The sequence below is a fragment of the Nelusetta ayraudi genome, unplaced genomic scaffold (assembly GCF_046127955.1).
Source record: "Nelusetta ayraudi isolate G7.1 ecotype Tasmania unplaced genomic scaffold, CSIRO-AGI_Nayr_v1 ptg000057l, whole genome shotgun sequence".
In the NCBI taxonomy this organism is placed as follows: Eukaryota; Metazoa; Chordata; class Actinopteri; order Tetraodontiformes; family Monacanthidae; genus Nelusetta; species Nelusetta ayraudi.
In genome coordinates, this window is record NW_027466107.1 from 54,798 (window position 1) to 76,688 (window position 21,891).

A 21,891-nucleotide genomic window follows, 5' to 3' on the forward strand; every position below is an offset into this window, starting at 1 on the left:
TATAAACAAACCAACAACAAAAAAACTTTATCCTGTCGTGAGCACAGTGAGGGTATTTAATTGGACCAGCACGCCTGCCACTCAGCTGCACGCTGCCTTCAGGGTTATCACGTAAAGTACAAGGTAAATATTTTTCTCACGCGGCAGCCCAAAAGATTTGTATTGTAATCATAGCAATCTTTAATACAACAGGATGCTCAAACACTGACTAAAAATTTTCAGTAAAGCACATTCTTCCATTTAATGATGCATTGAAATCGTTGTAGTGCATGTGCATATAAGTCACTGTTTATCAGTAAACGAGCAATTCAACAGTTTCAGCATTATTCAGACAAGATTTGACCATTATATCTTATCATTTTAAAACTTGATTTGTTGGTTAGTTTCCATGTATTAATGTTACGACAATCTACTATTTTTTTTTCTTTTTTTGTGTTATTTTGTTTTATTCAAATTTATTTTACAAACATTTACACGATTTCCAACATCATCTTCAATATGATGTAAGCATCAAAGAAAAAGGCTCACCACCACAGTGATGTTTTAAACACTTTTTCCTGTTCTTGTGCGACCTCGGTCATATTTTCGAGAGCCCGTGAACGCAGCGCCATTTTACAAGGCCGAGTGCCTGAAAGTCATTTGTTTTCCTTGAGTTGGACTGACGGGATTGGACAGCCGGGGGTCCCGCCCACAAACACCACAAGGTGGAGTTGAAAAAGAAAACATTCGGGCCAAAATGAAGCTGTCAAACAGTCTGACACTATTTCCTAAAAAGGGGAAATTAACACATGCACGGAGGGTTGTGTAAAGGTATCCTGTGTCTAGAAAGCGGGCAAGCGGGGCTTTCGAGATACATGTTGTTTCATATTTTAGAAGTAAATTAAAAAACAAAAAAACAACTTCAAGTAGAAAACGGTCGCTATGTAGACGTATTTCGTTATGGTAGTGCGCCTATTAAAAACAGTTTATCCTGCTGTGCAGCTGCCTCCACTTTGTCGTCCGTTCATAACTTTGGACAACCTGACCGAATTGCACAAAACTTGGGCCAGGAGGTATGACAGCGTCGGCCAGCGGCGACCTTCCAAAGTGATCGCCCCGTTGTCGACAGCGACGGAGAGCACGGATACCGGGGGAGAAATATGCTGGTTTCACGGCGCCCTGGCGAAACGCTTGGATGGAGAGAGAGGAGCTGCTGCTGCGGCGGCGGCGGCGGCGGCTGCTGCTGCTGCTGCTGCGCGACGAGTGGAGGGAGACGGCGGAGTGAGATGGAGGCGGGGGGGAAGGACCATCTCTGCGGGGACTGGAGCCCGGGACCGACGGCGCAGTGCTGGCTATCGTTCAACCCTCCCCTTCTTCCTCCACAGCGAAGCCGAGAGACAGGTGAGCCGAGAGAGTCAACCGCCTCGCTTTGTATACACGGTCACAGCGGGCGATTAAAAACGGGCCCTTTTCTTTTTGAAAATATATAAAAACAAACGCAGACTATCGCTATAAAAACGCAAGCGGATATTACAGACGCCTGTCGTGTTTCAAATGCCGCTTCGATCCCTTATTTGTGGGTTGCGAGAGAAACCGACCGTTGAAAGGCAGCAGGGTACTAAACGAGGGCGGCCATAGCCGAATATCCTGCGATCTACCGCGGGGAAGGCACTCGGTGTAGCACCCGGGGGTAAATGTGTATTTTTTGAGGGGGGGATTTTTTTGAATATTTTTTTTTATTTTTTGCTCTAATTTGCACAGAGCCACCGTTCGGCGCGAACACCACATACCGAAAGTCGGCTCTTTGTGGCGTTGACGGGGGGTTTTGCGTGGGGGTTTTCAACTGTGGCTTCCGCGCCGAGAGCTCCATGCGGCTGTTGGCGGAACAGGCAGCCGCCTCTCTCGGTTAGCCATCAGGGATCTCGGTTTAATATCTCACCGTGCAGAGACTCGCCCTCCCTCTCCCCCTCTCTCTCTCGCACACTCTGACTAGCCCCGGCCTGAACCGCCGTCGACCGAGCTCGGAGAACCCGCCTTCTTGATCTCGTTTGTGCGCTTTCTGGACCGAGGAAGGGAGTCCGCAACGCCCCGGCTCTGGGTTTTTTAACCTCCATTTTCCCAGCGATTGCAGTGCGCCATTCGGAGCCTCGCTACGGTAGGTTTACCCCCCTTGTTCATCATGGAAGCATGGCGGCCCGAGGAGCTGCTCGTCGCGCCAGTCTCGCTTGCTCTGTCTCGGTTCTTCGACCATGTTTTTCCCCCCTCGCTATTTTGGCTGCAGAATGTACGCGTTGAGATTAAGCCAGCGGGTTAGCACGAGTCTGTTACCCACTACAGTTCGGACCGACTCGACAATAGAGTTGCGGCGAGGGGAAAACGCTATAATCGTTTGGTTTGTTTTTCTCGCTCTTCTTTTCTTCCTGCGCCTCCGCAAACCCCCTCTAGCCTTCCACCATGAAGCCCACCACGGATACTTCCATCATCGCTCACCATGCGTTGTAACTCGGCTACGTCTATTACACGGTGAAGAAGGTTTAAAGGGTTGTTGAAATAGTCCTCGACGATGATACGATTATTTGTGCGAGCATTTAAATCAAATATATACACTATAAGCAGCCAGACGCACTCAATTCGGCTCAAAAGGGCTGTTTTTAAAATTACAGATTTTTAAAAATAAAATACTGTTATCCGTATGTTTTGGGGGGGATATACGTGAATTTAACGCGTTTTATTGTTGCAAAGTTGCCCTTGGTCGTTGCAGCTGCAATGTCCCAATTTCCCGTGATCCATATGTCATATTTATACCGTCGTTACGTAAATATTAAAGCATACACACGACGTTCTAACTGCTAATGGTGGCTGTTTGGTCTATTTAGTGAACATTGAGTAAGTTTTGGCGAAGCTAGGCCGCGTCGTGTACGCCACATTGAGATGGGGGGCCACCAAGGACACGGTGAACAACGAGAAGCCGCCATCATTGGAGCGCAGCTCGGCTACGCCTCGTTGAAGAATGCTCCGGGTGGTGCTCTAAAAATGCACGTTTTTATCGCCCCAAATCGAAATAAATCAACTTTAACACACTGCCGGGCCACATTTATTCACGTCGTCGGGCGAACAATTGTATCGACTTCCTTCTCCCTCGCCTCCCGGGGATCAGAACACTTCGAACGCCAGATTAGAGGGCTGCGTGGCGGAGCTAGACGCCGCGTCCTTCGGCGGTGAAGCGCCTCTTCCGAGTGGCGCATTTGGCTGCAGTACATCCAAGCCACCATTCCCCCTCGTCGGAGACCGAAAGCAGATCCCCCTCGTCCGTGGTCAGCTGGTCGCCCACAGCTGCCTGTCCGTCCAGTGGCTTCCTCCTTCCGCGTTCTCCTCCCCACCCTCCTAGCCGACTGAAAAATCCTCCATTGCCGAGCGAAACGAGTGAGAAAATGGTCGCCGCCGCAGCTCCACGGCAATTTCGTCGTTGAATACGGCCACCGGTATCAATGCGCTGGGCTCCGTGTGGCACCAGGGTTGTGTTTTTGCGGGGCTCGCTCGGCGGTGGCCGTCGTTGTCGCGGCTAGTGGTGCTAGTTGAAGCGCTCCGCAGAGTGTTATTTGAGATTTGAAGCCGTCACAGGCAGCAGCCTATGTCTCACCATGTAGCGTAAACGTTTAAGGGGCGGTGTAATGAACATAAACCATTATCTCGAGGCAAATTTAAATTCGCCACCGACACGAGCACACTGTTGCGTAGGAATTTCCACACATAAAGTAAACTACCTTTTGCAATAAACAGAACGTTGTAATCACATCTGTAATTAACAAATTAAAGACCAACAATATTATTAAATTAGTTTTTTTTTTTTTTTTTTGCGAAAAAGTATCGCGATTACCGGGGCATACTCGGTTTGCGATATTTTCATCCCTTTGCGTTGTTGCTGATATAAATAATAAATGTTTTATAACTTGATTTTTGTTGTTTTTATAGATTCCAGACAGTACAGCCACAAATGAATGGAGATATGGACGCATCTGCCCATGTACAAGGTGGGCATAAAAACAACTTTAAAATCAAGCAGTGGTTTTTATTACAATTTATTCATACATCCTCAATTTAGTTCATATTTTGGGGAAATAATAACTACAATGCTAAGCATGATCTATTTCATACCTACAAAAACAAGTTTGTAGTATATAATTTGAAGGATGATTCTGGATGATGGAAGCTGCAGTTTGAGCTTGTTTGCTCCACATTTTTGTGGCACAGCTGTTGTTGATTTCCTGTGATTTCCTGTGGCAGTGTGGGCGCAGCATGACCTTTTAAAACTGCTGGACGCCATGAAGGTGGCCCTGCCCCAGAAGGACCTGACCAAGTACAAAACATCAGAGTCCCACCTGGACTGGCAGAAGGTGGCCTTCAATTCCTACACGGCAGAGATGTGTAAGCAGAAGTGGCAGGAGGTCTCAAAAGAGGTGAGACGTCTTTTGTGCGTCGTCCCGCAGAGGGTCGTGCATTCCCTGTTGTGCGCCAGTGTAATAAAAGTTTTCATTTTGTCTTCTGTGCGCACAGATTCGCAAATTCAGGACGTTAACAGAGCTGCTTTTTGATGCACAAGACTACATCAAAAACCCCTACAAGGGCAAGAAAATCAAGGTGAGTTGAAATCAGGGTAACTAATGCTAAAACGAGCCGATATAGTGGAGCTCTCATCTCATCTCTGTCTGTCTGTCCCTCTGCTTGTCATCTGCAGAAACACCCAGACTTCCCCAAGAAGCCCCTGACCCCATACTTCCGCTTCTTTATGGAGAAGAGGGCCAAGTACGCCAAGCTGCACCCTGAGATGAGCAATTTAGACCTGACTAAAATCCTCTCCAAGAAGTACAGGGAGCTGCCAGACAAGAAGAAGGTCTGTTTCTGCAACCCGCTTCTTCCGCTTCTACTCCAGTTTTGTACAATTTGTATAATATATTAATGTCTATATTTATTACACAGAAAAAATATGTGGACGACTTTTTGAGAGACAAAGAGTCATTTGTGCTAAGCATGATGAAGTTCAGGTGAGACGACTCCTCAGTATTCCTGATTTGAATCTGCGGCACGGTGAAAGGATGTCGGTCACGCTGAAATGTGGCTTTCTGATGCCCCTGTGCAGGGAAGAGCACCCAGACCTGGTGGAGAGTATGGCCAAGAAAGGTTCAAATGTCCCCGAGAAGCCCAAGACCCCCCAGCAGCTGTGGTACAACCACGAGAAGAAAGCCTTCCTCAAGTCTCACCCAGATGTAGGTTGAAACACCAGCGTCACGTCAGTACACAATCGAACTAACTGTCCTCAAGTGGTGCGCGATGCTAATTTTCCTTTGTTTCTCGGCAGGCGACCACCAAAGACATCAAGGACAGTCTTGGCAAACAGTGGACGCAGCTGTCTGACAAGAAGAGACTGAAGTGGATCAGCAAGTCTCTGGAGCAGAGGAAGCAGTATGAGGTCTGTAGATTGTTTTCCGTCTGTCCGTCCGCCTCCTTTCCTCCCCTGCAGTTTCTTGGCAATAGGACAAATGTGTATCTATATTGTTTTTCTGTTTGACCTATCCAGGAGGTGATGCGCGAGTACATCCAGCAGCATCCGGAGCTGAACATGACTCAGGACGACATAGTGAAGACCACTCTGACCAAGGCCGAGAGACACCTGAAGGACAAATCTGACGGCCGACCCGACAAACCGCCTCCGTGAGTCCCGGGCGGCAAATCCACCGCCGGCCACTCTGCCGACTCCCCCTGCTGACGATGCGTGGTCCTTGTCTCACCTGCAGGAACGGTTACTCCATGTTCTGCGCCGAGCTGATGTCCAACATGAAGGACGTGCCGAGCACGGAGCGCATGGTGATGTGCAGCCAGCGGTGGAAGCTGCTGAAACAGGGCGAGAAGGACGCCTACCAGAAGCGCTGCGAACAGGTGAGCGCTCAGTCGGGAAGGACGAGGGGCAAATAAGTCGAGGAGAGGTTTCAAATGTCTGACGTGCTGCGTGGTCGTGTGTCTTCTCAGAGGAAGAAGGAGTTCGAGATTGAGATGAACAGATTTCTGAGTGTAAGTGAGCCGGGAACCGTCACTCTTCCTATGCGTGCGCTAAATTTTTTTGTCGTAAGACTTTTTTTTAACGGCCTTTTTCTCCTGTGCAGTCTTTGTCCGAGGAGGAGCAGCAGCGGGTGTTATCCGAGGAGAAGATTGGCTTTAAGAGAGGCGGCGGCTCCAGCAGTCCTGCAGCCAAGAAGAAAAACGCAAAGGCAAAGGTCAGGACTGCACTCTGCACAAACACATGCGGTTTTTGTTTTTCAGAGTAAAATTCTTGGTCTTTTTTTTTTTTTTTTTTTTTTTTTTTTTTTAAATCTAATGGACATTTAATGAATCATGCACTCTGTCATTTGCAGGCCAGTCCAGAGAAACCCAAGAGGCCCATCTCAGCCATGTTCATCTTCTCCGAGGAGAAGCGTCCCAAGCTGCAGCAGGAGCGGCCGGACCTGTCGGACAGCGAGCTCACCAGGCTGCTGGCCCGCATGTGGAACGAGCTGCCAGACAAGAAGAAGGTAATGCAGCGGCCAGAGGTCATCGGAGCACAATTGTGCACACGTGACAGACTTACTGATCGCCACCTCGTTTGGCGGCGCAGGAGAAGTTCAAACGTCTGGAAGCGGTCCTGAAGGCCGAGTCGGAGAAGAAGGAGAAGGAGGACCGCAGCCGCCTCCCGGACCCGCCCAAGACCGCGCAGGACATCTGGCAGCAGAGCGTCATCGGAGACTACCTGGCCAGATTTAAGGTGTGACATGTGCAGAGCTCACAGGATTGTTAAACTTCATCATCGCTGTGGACGGCGCTGTTGAATGTTCTGAACTTGTGTCTTTCAGAACGACCGTCCAAAGGCCCAGAAAGCCATGGAAGCCACGTGGAGCACCATGGAGAAGAAAGAGAAAATCATGTGGATCAAGAAGGCAGCGGAGGACCAGAAGAGATACGAGGTCCGCTGCCGATATCACCCGACTTTCAACTCACCCGTTTTGTCTCCTCACTATTAACTAACCAACTGTCTCTGACTAACAGAGGGATCTGTGCGAGATGCGTTCACCTGCAGTCACTGTGGGCGCGGGGAAGAAGATGAAGTTTGAGGGCGAGCCCAAGAAACCACCATCGTACGTCCGTCTCAGCCAAACCCTCCCGTCTTCACCGCTGGATTTTAAACCGTTTGGACACTCGCATTCTTACCCTTGCTGATGTTACGTGTCCAGGAACGGCTACCAGAAGTTCTCCCAGGAGATGCTGTCCAACGGGGAGCTGAACCACCTCCCGATGAAGGAGCGCATGGCCGAGATCGGCAGCCGCTGGCAGAGTTTAGCGCTGAAGGAGAAGGACCGCTACAAGAAGATCGCGGAGGAGAAGCAGAGGCAGTACAAAGTCCAGCTGGAACAGTGGCTCGCGGTAAGATGCATTTGGGCTTTCTGGGTTTCTGAGCCGGTCCCTTGGAAAGTCTTCATCATCTGACGTCTCCTTCCTCCTTTGATCCACAGAGCCTGTCCTCGCAAGAGAGAAACACTTACAAAGAATATAATTCACAAGTAAGTTGGTCGTGTTCCTGCTCCACCGGCACTCGTGGCTCAGCGCTGGACTTGCGTTCTCACTAAAACTGTGCTTGTGCTCTCCAGAAAAGAAGAACCACGGCGAAACCAGGAGGCCCCAAAGCAAAGGCCAAGAAATCTGTAAGTGCCGAAGATGCTGCGCCTGCAAGGTCCTCCGCCAAGACTCCGGCACGCCGACCTGAGCATGTCCCTCTGTCCCCACAGGACACGGAGGAGGAGGAGGACGATGAGGACGATGAGGATGAGGATGAAGACGATGACGACGAGCAGGAGAAGGCCTCTTCTGAGGCCGACTCGTCCAGCGACGACGACGACGACGACAACGACGATGACGATGTGAGTGTTGCGCTCTAGCTGCGTTTCCATCATGCAAATCGCAATTGTGCTTTGTCAAGAAGTTTACAAACATTGCTTTTATTTTGCGACAAACTGTCATGGAAGCACAGAATGGCAACCTTGTGATGAGGTCGTGTCTCTTACGTCCTTTTTTTCCTTCTCGTTTGAAGAAGGAGGAGGACGACGACGAAGACGATGACGACGAAGACGACGACGAGGCCGAAGACAAAGAGAACAAGTCGGAGGACAGCAGCAGCGAATCAAATTCACAGGGGTCGTCGGACTCCGACTCGGACTGAGGCGCCGCCTCCTGGAAGAACTGAGCAGCGCTGAGCTGAGCCAAGAGTCAAGGGAGCTCTGCCACTGTGCCAACCCTGCTCCCCTCCTCCCACCACCAGGGGGAGCCTCTGCCCTGCCTCATCCACCACACTCACTCATTCTACATCGCTGACGTCGTCGTCGGAGGAGGAAGAGGGGGCCGTCCCTCGTGCCCTGAAAACGAAAAAAAGAAAACTCCCCCCTCATTCCCGCCCTGCTATGACGGCCACCCGACAGCAGGGGCCGCTGACGTCAGGCAAACAAACAAAAAAAGTACCCTGCATCCCACTGGTCTGGTGATGTCTCGAGCATTTCTGACGCCGATTTCCAATCCTGCCCTACAGGTTGAATGGTTTTAATGCGGCGAGTGTCCAGGGACTCTGCCGTCTTTCTGTTTTTATGACTGTGCTTGTTTTTTGAAGACACGTGGCTTCAAAGAGCCAAAGAACACAACATGGTGGATCACTTTAAGGAGTGGGGGGTGGGAGAAGCGTGCAGGGTACCGGAAAAAAATTGCACTCTTCAGAATGTTTCCATTATTTTATTTGTGATATATATTTTTTTTTTCTCTTTTTTTTTTTTTCCTTTGCTTAGTTCTCTGTTCTCAATTTCTGATGTAGATTTTATCGTTTGGTTCTTAAAGAGGTGGTATTTTTTCAGGAAAAATACGAAAAACAAGCCATTTATGAATGTTTTTCTGTTGCTGGAATATTTCTGATCCTGTTACTAACTTTTGTTTTTGTTAGAATTTTTTTTTTTTTTTCAATCTTAAAAAAACAAAAAAAAACAAACAAAAAAAACATGTCTGTATGAAGTTTTCAATTCCTCTTGGACCATTTCACCATCTTTCATCGCCGTTTCTAAAGCTGAACCTTGGTGGATGTCTCGAGGAAACATTTGGCTCTGGAACTGGTCAACATTACATCATCATATATTCTGCCCTCGTGAATTGCTGCTAAAGCAGACAATTCTACCCCCCCGCCCCCCCCCGTTGTCGGTCCCTGGTGTAATCGATGCTGCATTTGAAACACATCTCGGCACTAATGACAGGCTTCTTGTCTTGCGTCATGGCCTCGCGGAGGCTGTGACTCTCCTCCAGAAACTCTCTCAACAACGTGTCAAACACGATTGAACAGCTGTGCCATAAGAACACGTTTGTTCTCTTGGCCCGGCTGTCGTCTGTAGATTATTTTGTGCCTTGACATTGTCCTCTCTCTTTTGTTTTTAAAGAAACCATTTTAGTGTTGAATAGTTTTTTTCTTTTCTTTTTTTAATCATTGCTCCAACTAGTCTTTCCACAACCAGTCAATACTTGCATCATGAATTAGTTTTAGTTTTGTCTACTCGTGAAGTTTTGAGTTAGATTTTTTTTTCGTTATGTTTCCATGAGTTATTACAACCACCAGGTTCAGATTTATGATGAAGCTTCAAAAGGTCCAAGTGGTGTGAAGACTTTATCCAGGGGCTGCGGACCTGTCGCCATGCGTCAGGCCCGTTTCTTTTCTAAAAGTTGTGCGATGCGTCTCCTGCACGGAAACCCATCGGCTCGGTTCAGACATTGTTTCGTTCTCGTTCCATTCTGTCACATTTCGTCTCAAGTTGGAGATCAGTTGACCCGTCTGTGAATTTGTTAGCTGTTCTGCTCGCTGTGGAATCATTCATGGGCGTTACGACTTCGTCTGATTTTTCTTTTCTTTTTTTCCCTCGATTTTGTTTTTTTGTTGTTTTTTTTAACAGTGTTGACTGTAAATCCAGGTTTTTTTTTAAGTCTCATGCTTCGCCCAAAAGAAAAGTGTGCACTTAATGTAAATCTGTCCCTCCGTGTGTGAGTTTGTGTCCATGCACGCACAGGACTGTACATATGGGGGTGTGACTGTGTGTTTCTTTGCTTTAATGTGTGCTGTTTTTACTGTCTTTTTTTTATATTATATATTATTTTTTTTGTCTTTGTCATAAACCATGATGTGACTGCAGCTCGCATGTTTGTGCCTGTGTGGGGACATCGTACCAACACCATGAATGTAGATGTTGTCAGTTTGATTTTATTTTTATTTTTTTGCTCCAAAGGTCTTGAGTTTGGTTTTTACTTTTGCTTTGCGCTGTCGTGTCATTTGGTGCCGTAAAGACGGACTCATGACAAGACGTCGTCTTCTTTTTTTTGGATCCAGAAGTGGATAAACAAACACACAGCACCTGTTTCATGGACTCATTTTGACATTGTGAATCTCATCATTGAAACAAAACCAGCGTGGACTATTTAAATACTGTGGGGAGGGGCGGGAGGGAGGGACAGTGCTGATCCATGATGGTGGGACTTTGTAAAAGGGATTCAGGGAAAGGTATTTACTGGGAGGGAGGGTGGGGTGGGGAGGGGAGGGGATTAAAAAATACTTGTAATTTTTTTTGTAAATACTACGTTTCTTTTTTGTTTTTTGTTTTTTTGTATTGAGTGCTTCTCGTTTCGTTAGTGCTTCAAGTTTTTTGCGAGCCCTCATCTGTGACTTCTGAGGCCGGTGAGTTTTTTTTTTCCCGCTCACAGGGAGAGAGAGTTTTGTCTTTTGTTGTTTCTTCACCCGTTTCAGTTGTTTCCTCTCATGTGTTGTTGGTTTATAGAGACATCTGAGACAGCAAAGCTTTACAGGTTTGTACTGCTGATCATTTGACAAAACTTGATGTTTTCTATAGCTGAGGGTGCTCCCATGTCCTTGTAGTTAAAGTCTTTGGGCAAATAATAAAAAAAAATTATCTTTGACATAAATGTGTGTTGTGTTGTCATTTTTATGAACCGTAAAAAAAAGAAAAAAAAGAAGTGCTACTTCTCATTTATTGTCATTTTTCATTTTTAATCTTCTTGTTGTTGTTATTATTATTATTGTTGTTATTATTCATAGCAATCGGCTGTATTAAAGTATCTTCTGTATGAACAAGTATTTAATTCATAGTCGTAATACCCCTAAGAGTAAAACTAAAACAAAACGTGTCCACAAACTTAAGGCCACTGCCAGTCACCGATGACCTCATGCCACCGCTCAGACACAACGAACCGATCACAGATAACACACGGAAGCTCTCGTGCTCCGTTAATGACGTCTGTCAGACTCGAACGTCAGCGGCCTGCATCAAGGTGACGGGTAAAAACGGAAACTGGCCTGTTGCGCCTTTGAAATAAAATGTTGCTGAGACAAGGTAATCGCTAAAGAAAATAATTCAAAAGATTACAAAATACACCCGGAACAATATGCTGTTTTTTATGAAATTATACCACAGGCTGAAGGAAATCAATGTAGGCCGAGTGTATATAAACCTTCTTCAGCCTACTATGCTGATATCACCACAGTCACTCACTGAAAGCACTCGCGAAGTTGTACCTGCGCCAGGTTGCTCAGTGATGCTTTTATTTTGAAGATCAGAACCGGATTTAAGTGTTTCTTCTCGTCACTTCACGGTCCTCCCGTGTTGTTTAGCCTCCTCCTCTGTCAAGCGGGGTTTGGAAAAGGTTTGCCGCACCGACCGACTGACTGTAAGCAATCGAAGCCGAAGACGTTTTTTCCCGGACGTGACACGACGACGGTGGACAAAAAGCGGCGTCCGTGTGCAGGTGTTCCGGGTGCGCCGATGACGGCGATGTCACCGCCCGCACAGAAAGCGCCTGCCTCGGGCTGACTCTCTCCGGTAAGAGGAAACGGTGTGTTCAAACGTCACCGCCACTGTAACGCCACTGTAGACCTCTTTGCCAGAGTCTTTTTTTTTCTTTACAGTATTTTATTTTTGGCTTCTCTTCTTTTGAGCCCTATTGTTTCTTCACCCAGCTGGACGTATAGGATGGCGTAGTCAATGCTAACACTAGCTCATCATTGAAACGCCGTCCAGTCTCGACTCTTGACACTTGCATTGAAATGACGATGGTCAGACTGAAGTCAGTTCAATTTAAATGCCTTTTCTCAGCTGATTTTAATCTGTTATGACTCTATAACTATTGCTGATGTATGAAAAATGGAGGTGAGGTCCATTCAAGGGGCGCTAATCGTTTTTAAGACGTTAATAACAAAACCGACTACCGGTCACGTGGTTCACCTCGCGTTCAATCGCAGCAACCGTTGCTGTTGCTGTGTCCGGGGTGTTGTTGTGTGGGCTAATTGGCCTTTACCGTGACGTCAGCACTTAATTGTTACAATGAGTAAGTCTGTCAATCTGTAAGTGATCAGAAAATTCAGATATGCCTTTTCCATTCTGGCTAGAGGAGGTATTATTATTATTATTATTATTATTGTTATTATTATTATTATTATTATTATTATTATTATTATTATTATTATTATTATTATTAATACACCTCTGTACCTCTCCAGAGAACCGCATATTCAACCCTCTGGTTACAGCCACTGGCTAAAATGGATGCGTTGTTCTGTCCTTGCATTTGTTTGGAAGGACAGAAAACCGAGTTGGTTGGAAAGAATACATGGCAGCAGGCGTTGTCGCTCACTTGGGACAGGTGCCAGTGTCATAGTGTGCTGACTTGGTTCCCTTTGCAAGGTTTCCAGCGTACTGTTGCTCTGCCTCTTGAACCTTCAACTGTCATTGTCATCGTGTTCTTCTGCAGGTCGACGTCTCCTTGCCTCGGTGTCAAGATTTCTCACACAGTTTTTCAAATGAAAATGGAGGATATGCCCCTGTCAGGACCAGACAACACCAAGCTGGAGGTCGGTGTCAAGTCGCTTGTAGCATCACATGGGCCTTTTTTAAAATTCCTCCCTGTTAAATCTGTCTGCGTGTGTGTGTGTGTGTGTTTTTTTGACACATCAGGCTTTGGTCCATGACATTTACTCCGAGCTGGTGGACGACGCCTGCTTGGGCCTGTGCTTTGAAGTGCATCGAGCTGTCAAACAGGGTTATTTCTTCTTGGATGAGACGGACCAGGAGAGCATGAAGGAGTTTGGTGAGTTCCATCACTGCCACTGTACTCGGCCTCGATTCCCCCCCCAATTTCACAAAGCGCCTTACCGCTTTTCCCTCGTCCGACATCCAGAAATTGTGGACCAGCCGGGGTTGGACATATTTGGCCAAGTGTACAATCAGTGGAAGAACAAGGAGTGCGAGTGTCCCAACTGCAAACGACTGATCGCGGCGTCTCGCTTCGCCCCGCACCTGGAGAAATGCCTGGGCATGGGGCGCAACAGCAGCCGCATCGCCAACCGCAGGTGGCCCAGCACACAGCAGTCAGCAGTGGCTCTTCACCTTGATGTCCTCACTGTCCTCATCGTCATCCAAAGCAAATATTAAAACTGATCACATCCATCCGTGTGTTCCTTTCTTACAGGCTGGCCAGTAATAATAACCTCAGCAAATCAGAGAGCGACCAGGAAGACAACGATGACCTGAATGACAACGACTGGTCGTACGGTGCGGAAAAAAAAGGTTTGTGCCTCAATATATAGAATATATATATATAAGAAGGATTCTTTAAAACTTTCAACTGCTCTAAGATGGTAAACTAACTGACCATGTCTGTGTTACAGCCAAGAAGAGAAAGTCAGATAAGGTTGGGTTTTTTTCCCTTTTGTAGATTGCATTACATTTGTGTGGTTTTGTTTGCATACGAGCAATTCTAACGCGAGCTCGCTGAAATCGTGATTTGTTTTGTGCAGAATCAAAACTCTCCAAGACGATCCAAGTCTCTCAAACATAAAAATGGTGAGTCCATGTATTTCAAGTTTGTTATTTTTAAAGTCAAACTATTAATAATTGATGGTCGGCAGGGCGAGGACAGATCAAGCCTCGGCTGCTGGAGCTTGTGGCAAACTCTTTCAGGAATTCTCTGTTTGTTGTCCTCCTAATAGTCGAGATGAAAGCGGCTGTAGCTGCCTTTTGCCGTAAATAAATAAATAAATAAATAAAATAAACAGTGAGCCAAAATAGACATAGGTTAAAAAAAAAAAATCAGCATTATAAGAGGTGAGAATCGTTTCATGTTTACTATGATGATTTGTGTTTGATGATTCCTTCTTTGAGTGGAGTGAACAGCGTGTAAACAGTGTCTCTGCCTGGCAGGTGAGCTCGGCGGCAGCCTCGGCTCCGAGCAGTACAAGGTAAAAGTCCTCTCTGCACTTTCTGCTTTCACTTTTTCTTTTACGGCAGCAGCAGCAGCAGCAGCACAAAGTGTTTCTGCGTTTCCCCCTTTCAGTTCAACTACAGCACTGGCATCAACTACGAAACGCTGGGTCCAGACGAAGTCCGATCCCTTCTGACGACGGTGAGCCGAGCGGTTCTGAAAGCAGCGGAGCACGTCCAAGTCTTTCAGAGTCTGATGATGATGATGATGATGATGATGATGATGATGATGATGATGCGGTCTGATTCTGCAGCAATGCGGGGTGATCTCTGAACACACCAAGAAGATGTGCACCAGGTAATTCACTCTGCAACACTGGCAGCACTCTTCAGGGGTGTCCCAAATCGCACACGTGTGTATTAAACACACAAGGACATGGACTGGCCTGCTGGTTCAGCTGCCTTATCACTCATATTGGCAAGCGGACACCTAGTCGCTGAGGTGCCACTCAGTCTGGCCACTAACACACTTGGCTTCACGTGTGATAAATTGCCGTGTGCGATTTGGGACGCGCCGCCAGTTGGCCCTGCTGTGACACCGTAGGATCAACGCAGTCTGAACCTGCTTGTGTCAACATGATCGGCTTCGCGTGCGTTTCGAAGATGATCATGCACGGGTACACGGGTGGCTGCTGCGACCTGCTGGGGGGAAATGATTTGGTTTGGATCAGTGACCGATTGACTCGTCTCCAAATTCAACTGCAAACCTCTGAAGACTTTGATTTCCCGGCGGACTCTGTCAGTGACCGGCCGAGACTAACGTTTCGCCTGGTAACGTGCCGCTACCCCCCCCCCCCCCTTGCCGCTGCTCTGATTGGCCGCTGACCGTGTCCCAAGCAGGCCCAGTCCCGCCTCCCTTGGGGAATGTATAACGCCACCTTGTGTCCCACCAGGTCTCAGCGATGTCCCCAGCACACGGACGAACAGAGGAGGGCCGTCCGGGTGTTCGTCCTGGGGCCGTCCGCGTGAGTGTGCCCCCCCCTCCCATCCCCCCAGTTCCCTCCCACCCTAATGCAAGTGTGTCGGACAGAAGCAGTGTGTTTTCGCTGGGTGTTGTTAACTTACTGCTGCACAAAGAGGCGAGTGTGGCGCAGCAGCTGGTTGCTTGTTCTAACCGAGACATTAACGGTGCAGCTCGACCTGCTTCAACCCATACAGGTCATTTCCTGCCTCCTGGAAAGTAGCGTTGTAGTCACGGCCGCACCAACCGAGACCAAGACATTATCAAGACTAGGCAGTACCGAGATCGAGACCAGACCAAGACCGTAGATATCAAAGAAAGACATCAACAAAACAGAAAAAAATGACCAGAATCTTTTTTTTAATTCAAGTTTGCTTCTAAATCAAACAGCGATATTTCTTTTCAGCAAGGTGTCTTTTCATGATTTTCTTGAACATTTTGCTGCTTTGCCAACTATTTTGAAACATTTTGGAAAAAACAACTTTGCTTCGTAAAATGAAAAAATAAATGAACGAGGAATAAAGCGGCAGGGTTTAACTCTGGGTGTCGCAAACAGAGTGCAAAACAGCAGCAGCTGGATTATTTTCCGTTATTATCGTGTCGTTACAGTGTTGGCTGAGTTTCCACTGGTCTTGATCAAAAATCCAGAGTCGGCCCAGTCCGAGACCCTTAAAAAGTGGTCTGGAGGCCAAGACCAATCTCCATTACTACAGCACTACTGAAAAGTCAAACGCTCATCCAGGACCTCCAGAAAATGGCATAATTCTCTGGCCCTTTCTTCACAGCCTCCCTCTGTCGGGACAGTCGACATTGTGACATCACAATGGGTAAAAGTTCACTGAAATGACAGAACGTTGTTAAAAAAACAACCTAATAATGCGGGACCTTTTCACAGTTCCAACCACCAATCCCAGCAGACGCATGAACAATGACCAGTGTTCAGTTATCACCAGTCTGGATGCACCTACAGAAAGAAAGAACAGCCTCCAAATGTGAGCTGCCAGGTGACTCTGAGGCGTCTCCCTCTGTTGTGGCCGCAGGCCGCTCCTGCCCGACGCCGACCCCGCGGTGGACAACGAAGGCTTCGACATTCCAGACGGACAGACCCTGCTGAGCCGCCTGCAGTGGGAGGACTCGCCCGACGTGTCGCCCACCGACTCGGCCTCGTCGAAAGCCAGTGAGGAAGTCGAGCCGTGCGCACGCCGCCGCCGCCGCCACTTGGCCACCGAGCCTGATGCGTTTCCTGTTTCCCCCTCGCAGGCACCAACCACTTGGATTCCAGGAGGCCGAAGAAGAAGAAGAGAGCGTCTCTCGGCTTGGGCCCTGGTGCAGGAGGCGGAGGAGGTCAGGTGGTGGGCGGAGTCCTGACTGGCGGCGGCGGCGGCAGCAGCAGCAGCAGCAGCAGCATCTCGCAGGGTAACCCCGGTGTACCAACCAAGAAAAAGAGGCCCAAACTCCCCGCGCCCTCCATTCCCAGTATCTTTGATAACCTGAACTAGCCTACAGCAGGCTGTAAGAGCGCCCCCTGCCTCCACTGCGAGGCCCCTCCGCTTGTACAGACTTTGAATAGGAGAGGAAAACTTAGTAATTCCTGTTCATTCATTCTAAATAGAAGGGGAAGGATTTAGACCTCTATTTTAAACACGGTGTGCTTAAAAGCACAAGTGGTCATTTCCCCCCCCAGATATATACTTATTATTATTATTGTTATTGTTATTAATGTTTTTATTGTTCCGACTAGTGGTTGGTCCAGGAGAAACTTTCTTTCTTAGTCGCCCCAAACTCTGTAGACAAAGTGACACCTGCTGGCCAGTTTAACCAAATGCACCTGGGTGGCTTCCACTCAACCATGATGGGCAGAGTGATTTCCCTTCTTCCTGCGTTTAGATTTCGCACTAGAAATGTATTCTGCGTTTTGAAGGGTCGAGGTACTCTGCCCCCTGCTGGTGTTCCTGGGACTTGTCCTTGTTTTTAATTCCTCCCCCTGGGTTGACTCATCGTTGCACAGTTGTGTAAGTGTGTGTGTGTGATCTGCATCCAGTGTGAATGGCACTTTTTTCTTTCCTTTCCTGCGTGTTTGTGCAGTTTAATCAGCACACATGCCACCGTTGATATTGTCATTGAACTATGCATCATGGAATGTGACACTTGTGAAGGTGCTTGCACCACCGTCTGTATTTCTAGATATTCTGCTCGTTGGCTGGTTTACACGGATGATTTATTTAAGTCTGTACTCGTCGGTGCCGATGAAGTGAAACCGTTTTGTATCTGAAAATGTTTTGATATTTGTGGAAGCTGTCGGAGGCGTGCGTGGAACACACAGGGAAACGGCGAGAGGGGAAATGAATGGCGGATTAGGAGACTCGACGAGACTTCCTTTTGCTTCACGCTTTTCATGCGAGCGTCTTTTTGTTTCCTGCCCAAAGATCTCCCCAACACGCTCAGGGCTGCAGCGTTCCCACATGATGACTCATACAGGCCTTTATAATTGATTTCTGATGTAAAACGTCTGAATGGTCAGATGTTCTGTTGCACTAATATTTGGCTCAGTGTTGATGTGTTTCATTTTTTTTTTTTTTAAATCCATTTCTCTGATTAAAAATCTCTACTTGCAGATTTAACTGTAGATTTGACTTTTTGCTTGATGTTGAATTCCACCCCCCACCCCCCCAGGGGACTGAGTCAGCAGTCACTGATGTTTCTGTGGTCCCCTCCTGCGGTCAAGTCTTGTGATGTGCACCAAAGATAAAGACCTTGCTGTGTGTTTGCATGATGCTTCTATTCAGAGCTGTGAGTCCAAGCAGCTGATGTAAAACTATACTAGCAACTTCTTCTTTTTTTCTCTCTCTCTCTCCACGCTAGCGTGTAAAACTGTTTTTTGTGTGTAGATAAATATAGACGAGGCGGTGAAACCTTTTGGGTTTTTTTTTTTTTTTTTTTTTGGTTTGAAATGCTTTAATCTGAGACGGAGCGGTCCAGCATCAGTCTCGACGGTCCAAATCGTCTTAAGTGCCAGATGCAGGTTCATCTGAGTCCTTCTAACATTTTATTTACAGAAAATACACAAGATATTTACAATATCTCTTCCAAAAGTGTCTTACTGCCAGGGATTATTTAAATTAGCTTTTTCTTTTTTCTCTCTCTCTCTCTCTCTCTCTCTCTCTCTACATAGCAACAGCTGTGAGCCGAGCGCCGAGGCAGTTGACCATTCACGCCTGTTTACACCATTCAGATAACACACAGAAAACAAACAAAAAAAAAAGACTTTAAACTGTCACACAAAAGCGACTGCGAGTGTTTCCGACAGACTTTAGACTCTTGCGCTGGTTCCACTTTCACTTCTTTATCTTTGTACACAGAGAAAAAAAAAATAAAATAAAATAAAAACCCTGCGGTCGCACTGGGAAAGCGACGGTATCTAAACTGGCTGACCTCCGTGAACGGCAGACTGCTCTCTTATCGTTCACCTGGTGTTTGCTGTACAGTCACACACACGCGCCCACTGCAGGGAGGAGGGGGGGTCAACCTGCGACATTCAGCGGCGGTGCATCCCAAACATCAGGAAGCTGAAGAAGACGGTGACGCCCACCAGCGAGATGGTGGCCGGGGCGGTGAAGAACTGCCGGTAGTTGATGCGGAAGTACCAGACCACGGCCAGGATGACCACGAACACGGGCACCACCATGCTGCTGGTGCTGATGGCCACGCCGGCCGCCCGGAACCCCCCCGACAGCCCCGAGCCCACCATGGCGCCGGGCGGCTGGGAGCCCTCGTCGGCCGGCGGCTCCAGCAGCGCCTGGGAGACGTGGCAGTGGATGACGCTGTTGTGCGTGATGTTGAGGGACAGCAGCGTCTTCTTGGGGTCCTGCAGCAGCTGGCCCTGGTAGATGAGTTTGATTTGGTGCTCGCGACCTGAGAAGTATTTACTGCAGGAGCAAAAGAGGCAGAAAACAGGAAGAGGGTTGAGTTTGTGTATTTGTGGTCCGTCGCTAAATTCTGCTTTAAATCACAATACCACGGGCCTGATTTTGTGATTCTGACAATCAGATGATGAGCGGATTCCAGAATGTTTTCTTCAGTGTCTGAATGTCTCATTTGATGCGAGTTGATGAACGATCTTCAAGCTCCCCTCTTGTTATAATTACAGTAATGATTGCAGACCGTTTATCAGGTCACCAGGACGACCGGCAGGCAACTGGCAAAACTCTCGCAATCATTTGGAATTGGGCAACCACAGCGCGAGTCTGCAGTCCTGATGTGGATCTGAGGAACCGCGTGGCGCCACATTCCAAACGACCACAACTCAAAACTATTCCCGAGAAAAGTGAAACGTTATTTTCCGGCTGATGCCGAGCGTCGGTGCGTTTGTTTCACTCACCTCTTCAGCCCTCCCACGGTGTCCTGCGGCTCAACCACCGCCACCTCCTCGGTGTCGTTGAGGAACTTGAGGCGGACGGAGATGCCGCCGCTGTCGGGCGCCGCCGCTGGAGTGCACTTTGTGACAGTTTGGTCTTCCCGGTCGAGCTCGTGGTCCTCTTCCTCCGCGTCTTCCTCGTCCTCGTCCTCCGTCTCGCCCTCGTCCTCCTCCTCCTCATCCGATTGGTGCAGACGTCCAGCCTGTTTGCTCTGGATGTCCAGCAGCAGGTCTGGCCCCGCCCCCGCCGCGCCCCCCTCCCCGGCGCCTCCCTCGCCCTCGCTCTCGCCCCTCTCCGACCCCGTCGGCTCGCCGTCGTCCGGCTTGTTGTTCTCCTGCGAGGGCGGCGCCGCCTGCTGTTCGGGGGCGTCGGCGCCAGGGGCCCCGGCGCTGTAGCTGTCCTGGCCTCCCAGTCCGATGAGGGAGGCGTGGGCGCCCACGGTGAGGATGGTGCCCAGGATGTGGTCCCCTCGGTCTGCCACGTGGGTGGACAGCCAGGCCAAGACCAGGGCCAGGGCCAGGAGCAGCATGCCGCCCGCCGCCGTCACCTCATCCTCCATCCCGTCCAACATGGTCAGGGCACACACTGCCATCGCCGACCTCCACACCTGCACAACCAGCAACAGCAGAAGTCAAGAAAACAGCTTTCACCTTTGACCTCGGAGAACCAGCTCTGTGGCCTAGTGGTTGAGTGGCCGCCCTGAGACTGGTAGGTTGTGGGTTTGATCCCCAGCCGGGTCAGACCAAAGACTGCAAAAAGGGTCGCCATCGCCTCCCTGCTTGGCACTCAGTATTCAGGGGACGATGGGCCGGCCGAATGCAGAGGACAAATTCCGCATCCTTCGGGATGTGACAACCACTGGCACGTTAACTCTTCAACCTTCACTCTTTTCATAAAGTGTGTCCCCCTGTGACAAATGCAGTTTCTGTGATGTCATAACTCCATAAGCAGACAATGACAACGCTGCCAGCCAGGCAGTGGCTCCTCCCTCTGACATCTTAAGGCAGATGGAGGGCTACATATGCTGGACACCTGGAGAATCACCGCTTAAGAGTCCTGGATCAAAAACAAAAAGATCTGAAAATGGGTGGAGCATGGAGCCTTCAATTTTGCTGTCGTGACAGGGCTGCAGTCGCTGTACTGGCCTTTTAAAAGGAGACAAACAAACCGCACACACAACAACACTCTCCCCTGGGGTTATTTTCCATGGTTGCTGACTGACACAAGACCAAAACAAAACAAAACAAAACAAAAACGAGTTATGCATCTTCGAACAAGAAAATGTTGCATTTCAATCGTAAGACTGTCTGAGATGTGGCAGTGAACGTCTCAACTCTGTAGGTGATGTAGGTGCAGTCTCAACTTGGTCAACATGTAGATCAGCTGTAGGCTTTTATTTGTTTCCCCCCCCCCTAACAGCTGCTCCGGTAGAAAATGTGTCGACATTTGTTGTGCTCTCCTACAACAACGACACGCCAAAGTGGACGGGCGGCCCGTTTCAACGAGATGTTCCCCGTTACATAAGCTCACCTTCTCACCTCGGGGCTTTAACTTTATGTGGCCATTAGCTCGGTTAGCATCAGGGCTAGCCCGCCCAGCTAGCCGAGAGCGGGGCAGCAATAAACAGAAAGCGACCTTCGGGTGTTTACCGCCGCCGTCCCTGTTGGCCTCGCACGGCGCTCACTGACGAACTCACGCATTCGCCCCCTCGTCGTTCGGGCCGCGTTCCGGAGACGTGTCTTACCTGGCGGACGTGAACTCAGAGCATGTTTGGAGAGCCGAGCCGACGCTAGCTAGCAGCTGCTACCCAACAAACAGAATCAACAGAGACGATGACGCGGCGTGACGTCATCGCGGGTCAGCGGCGGCCGCCCGTTTTGGAATCAGGTCAGTCATGTCACTGGATTTATTTATAAACTTTATTTTATTCCTTTTTGTCTGTGCTGATATATATATTTTTATTTTTGTGCGATCGTTATAATGCTCGGTCATTTGTTTTGTTTCCCCACGCCCCCTTTTCCCTACAACTTTTCCAGCTCAACAAAAATGGTCCACAGTGAGAGTCAGTACACTACAAGTTACATAAGTAAGACACATCATTTATTTATCGCTTATTTAGAAATCAAATATACACCTTAATTTGCACATTTACAGTACCGGACAAAAG

The 21,891-nt window shown here is 48.4% G+C and overlaps 3 protein-coding genes across 6 annotated transcripts; 2 read left to right on the plus strand and 1 right to left on the minus strand.

Moving 5' to 3' along the window:
- Positions 1 to 120: 120 nt before the first annotated feature.
- ubtf (upstream binding transcription factor) lies at positions 121 to 10,998 on the plus strand. Of its 3 annotated transcripts, none has more exons than XM_076038463.1 (21): positions 121 to 2,134; positions 3,952 to 4,010; positions 4,264 to 4,436; positions 4,534 to 4,617; positions 4,715 to 4,870; positions 4,957 to 5,021; positions 5,117 to 5,243; positions 5,336 to 5,446; positions 5,555 to 5,688; positions 5,772 to 5,913; positions 6,004 to 6,045; positions 6,138 to 6,248; positions 6,387 to 6,542; positions 6,626 to 6,772; positions 6,861 to 6,971; positions 7,054 to 7,142; positions 7,239 to 7,428; positions 7,518 to 7,565; positions 7,653 to 7,706; positions 7,791 to 7,928; positions 8,096 to 10,998. In XM_076038463.1, exons 2-21 carry the CDS (start codon positions 3,974 to 3,976, stop codon positions 8,219 to 8,221), a joined length of 2,241 nt encoding a protein of 746 aa, XP_075894578.1. In that variant the 5' UTR covers positions 121 to 2,134; positions 3,952 to 3,973; the 3' UTR covers positions 8,222 to 10,998. The 3 variants fall into 3 exon arrangements, with proteins under 3 accessions (XP_075894578.1, XP_075894581.1, XP_075894580.1); XM_076038466.1 differs by having other exon boundaries at positions 7,791 to 7,922; positions 8,093 to 10,998; XM_076038465.1 differs by having other exon boundaries at positions 121 to 1,380.
- Positions 10,999 to 11,582: 584 nt separating this feature from the next.
- On the plus strand, positions 11,583 to 17,925 carry atxn7l3a (ataxin 7 like 3a). Of its 2 annotated transcripts, XM_076038473.1 has the most exons (13): positions 11,583 to 11,925; positions 12,841 to 12,940; positions 13,044 to 13,176; positions 13,267 to 13,438; positions 13,558 to 13,655; positions 13,757 to 13,779; positions 13,886 to 13,931; positions 14,289 to 14,326; positions 14,422 to 14,490; positions 14,603 to 14,646; positions 15,242 to 15,313; positions 16,350 to 16,486; positions 16,570 to 17,925. In XM_076038473.1, the coding sequence occupies exons 2-13, from the start codon at positions 12,890 to 12,892 to the stop codon at positions 16,806 to 16,808; spliced, it is 1,122 nt and encodes a 373-aa protein (XP_075894588.1). In that variant the 5' UTR covers positions 11,583 to 11,925; positions 12,841 to 12,889; the 3' UTR covers positions 16,809 to 17,925. The 2 variants fall into 2 exon arrangements, with proteins under 2 accessions (XP_075894588.1, XP_075894589.1); XM_076038474.1 differs by lacking the exons at positions 11,583 to 11,925; positions 15,242 to 15,313.
- Positions 17,926 to 18,460: 535 nt separating this feature from the next.
- On the minus strand, positions 18,461 to 21,588 carry tmub2 (transmembrane and ubiquitin-like domain containing 2). The gene is made up of 3 exons (XM_076038475.1): positions 21,469 to 21,588; positions 19,688 to 20,331; positions 18,461 to 19,235 (listed from the first exon to the last, which is right to left on the minus strand). Exons 2-3 carry the CDS (start codon positions 20,314 to 20,316, stop codon positions 18,845 to 18,847), a joined length of 1,020 nt encoding a protein of 339 aa, XP_075894590.1. The 5' UTR covers positions 20,317 to 20,331; positions 21,469 to 21,588; the 3' UTR covers positions 18,461 to 18,844.
- Positions 21,589 to 21,891: the final 303 nt, after the last annotated feature.

Excerpts from the sequence above, each read along its gene's own strand:
- ubtf (XM_076038463.1), top strand. The coding sequence starts at position 3,974 with ATGAATGGAGATATGGACGCATCTGCCCATGTACAAG. Across the intron at positions 5,022-5,116 it reads CTAAGCATGATGAAGTTCAG|GGAAGAGCACCCAGACCTGG; the intron begins GTGAGACGACTC and ends GCCCCTGTGCAG. Across the intron at positions 6,773-6,860 it reads ACTACCTGGCCAGATTTAAG|AACGACCGTCCAAAGGCCCA; the intron begins GTGTGACATGTG and ends TGTGTCTTTCAG.
- atxn7l3a (XM_076038473.1), top strand. The coding sequence starts at position 12,890 with ATGAAAATGGAGGATATGCCCCTGTCAGGACCAGACAACACCAAGCTG. Across the intron at positions 13,656-13,756 it reads GTACGGTGCGGAAAAAAAAG|CCAAGAAGAGAAAGTCAGAT; the intron begins GTTTGTGCCTCA and ends TCTGTGTTACAG. Across the intron at positions 13,780-13,885 it reads AGAAGAGAAAGTCAGATAAG|AATCAAAACTCTCCAAGACG; the intron begins GTTGGGTTTTTT and ends TGTTTTGTGCAG.
- tmub2 (XM_076038475.1), bottom strand. The coding sequence starts at position 20,316 with ATGGCAGTGTGTGCCCTGACCATGTTGGACGGGATGGAGGATGAGGTG. Across the intron at positions 19,236-19,687 it reads ACCGTGGGAGGGCTGAAGAG|TAAATACTTCTCAGGTCGCG; the intron begins GTGAGTGAAACA and ends TTGCTCCTGCAG.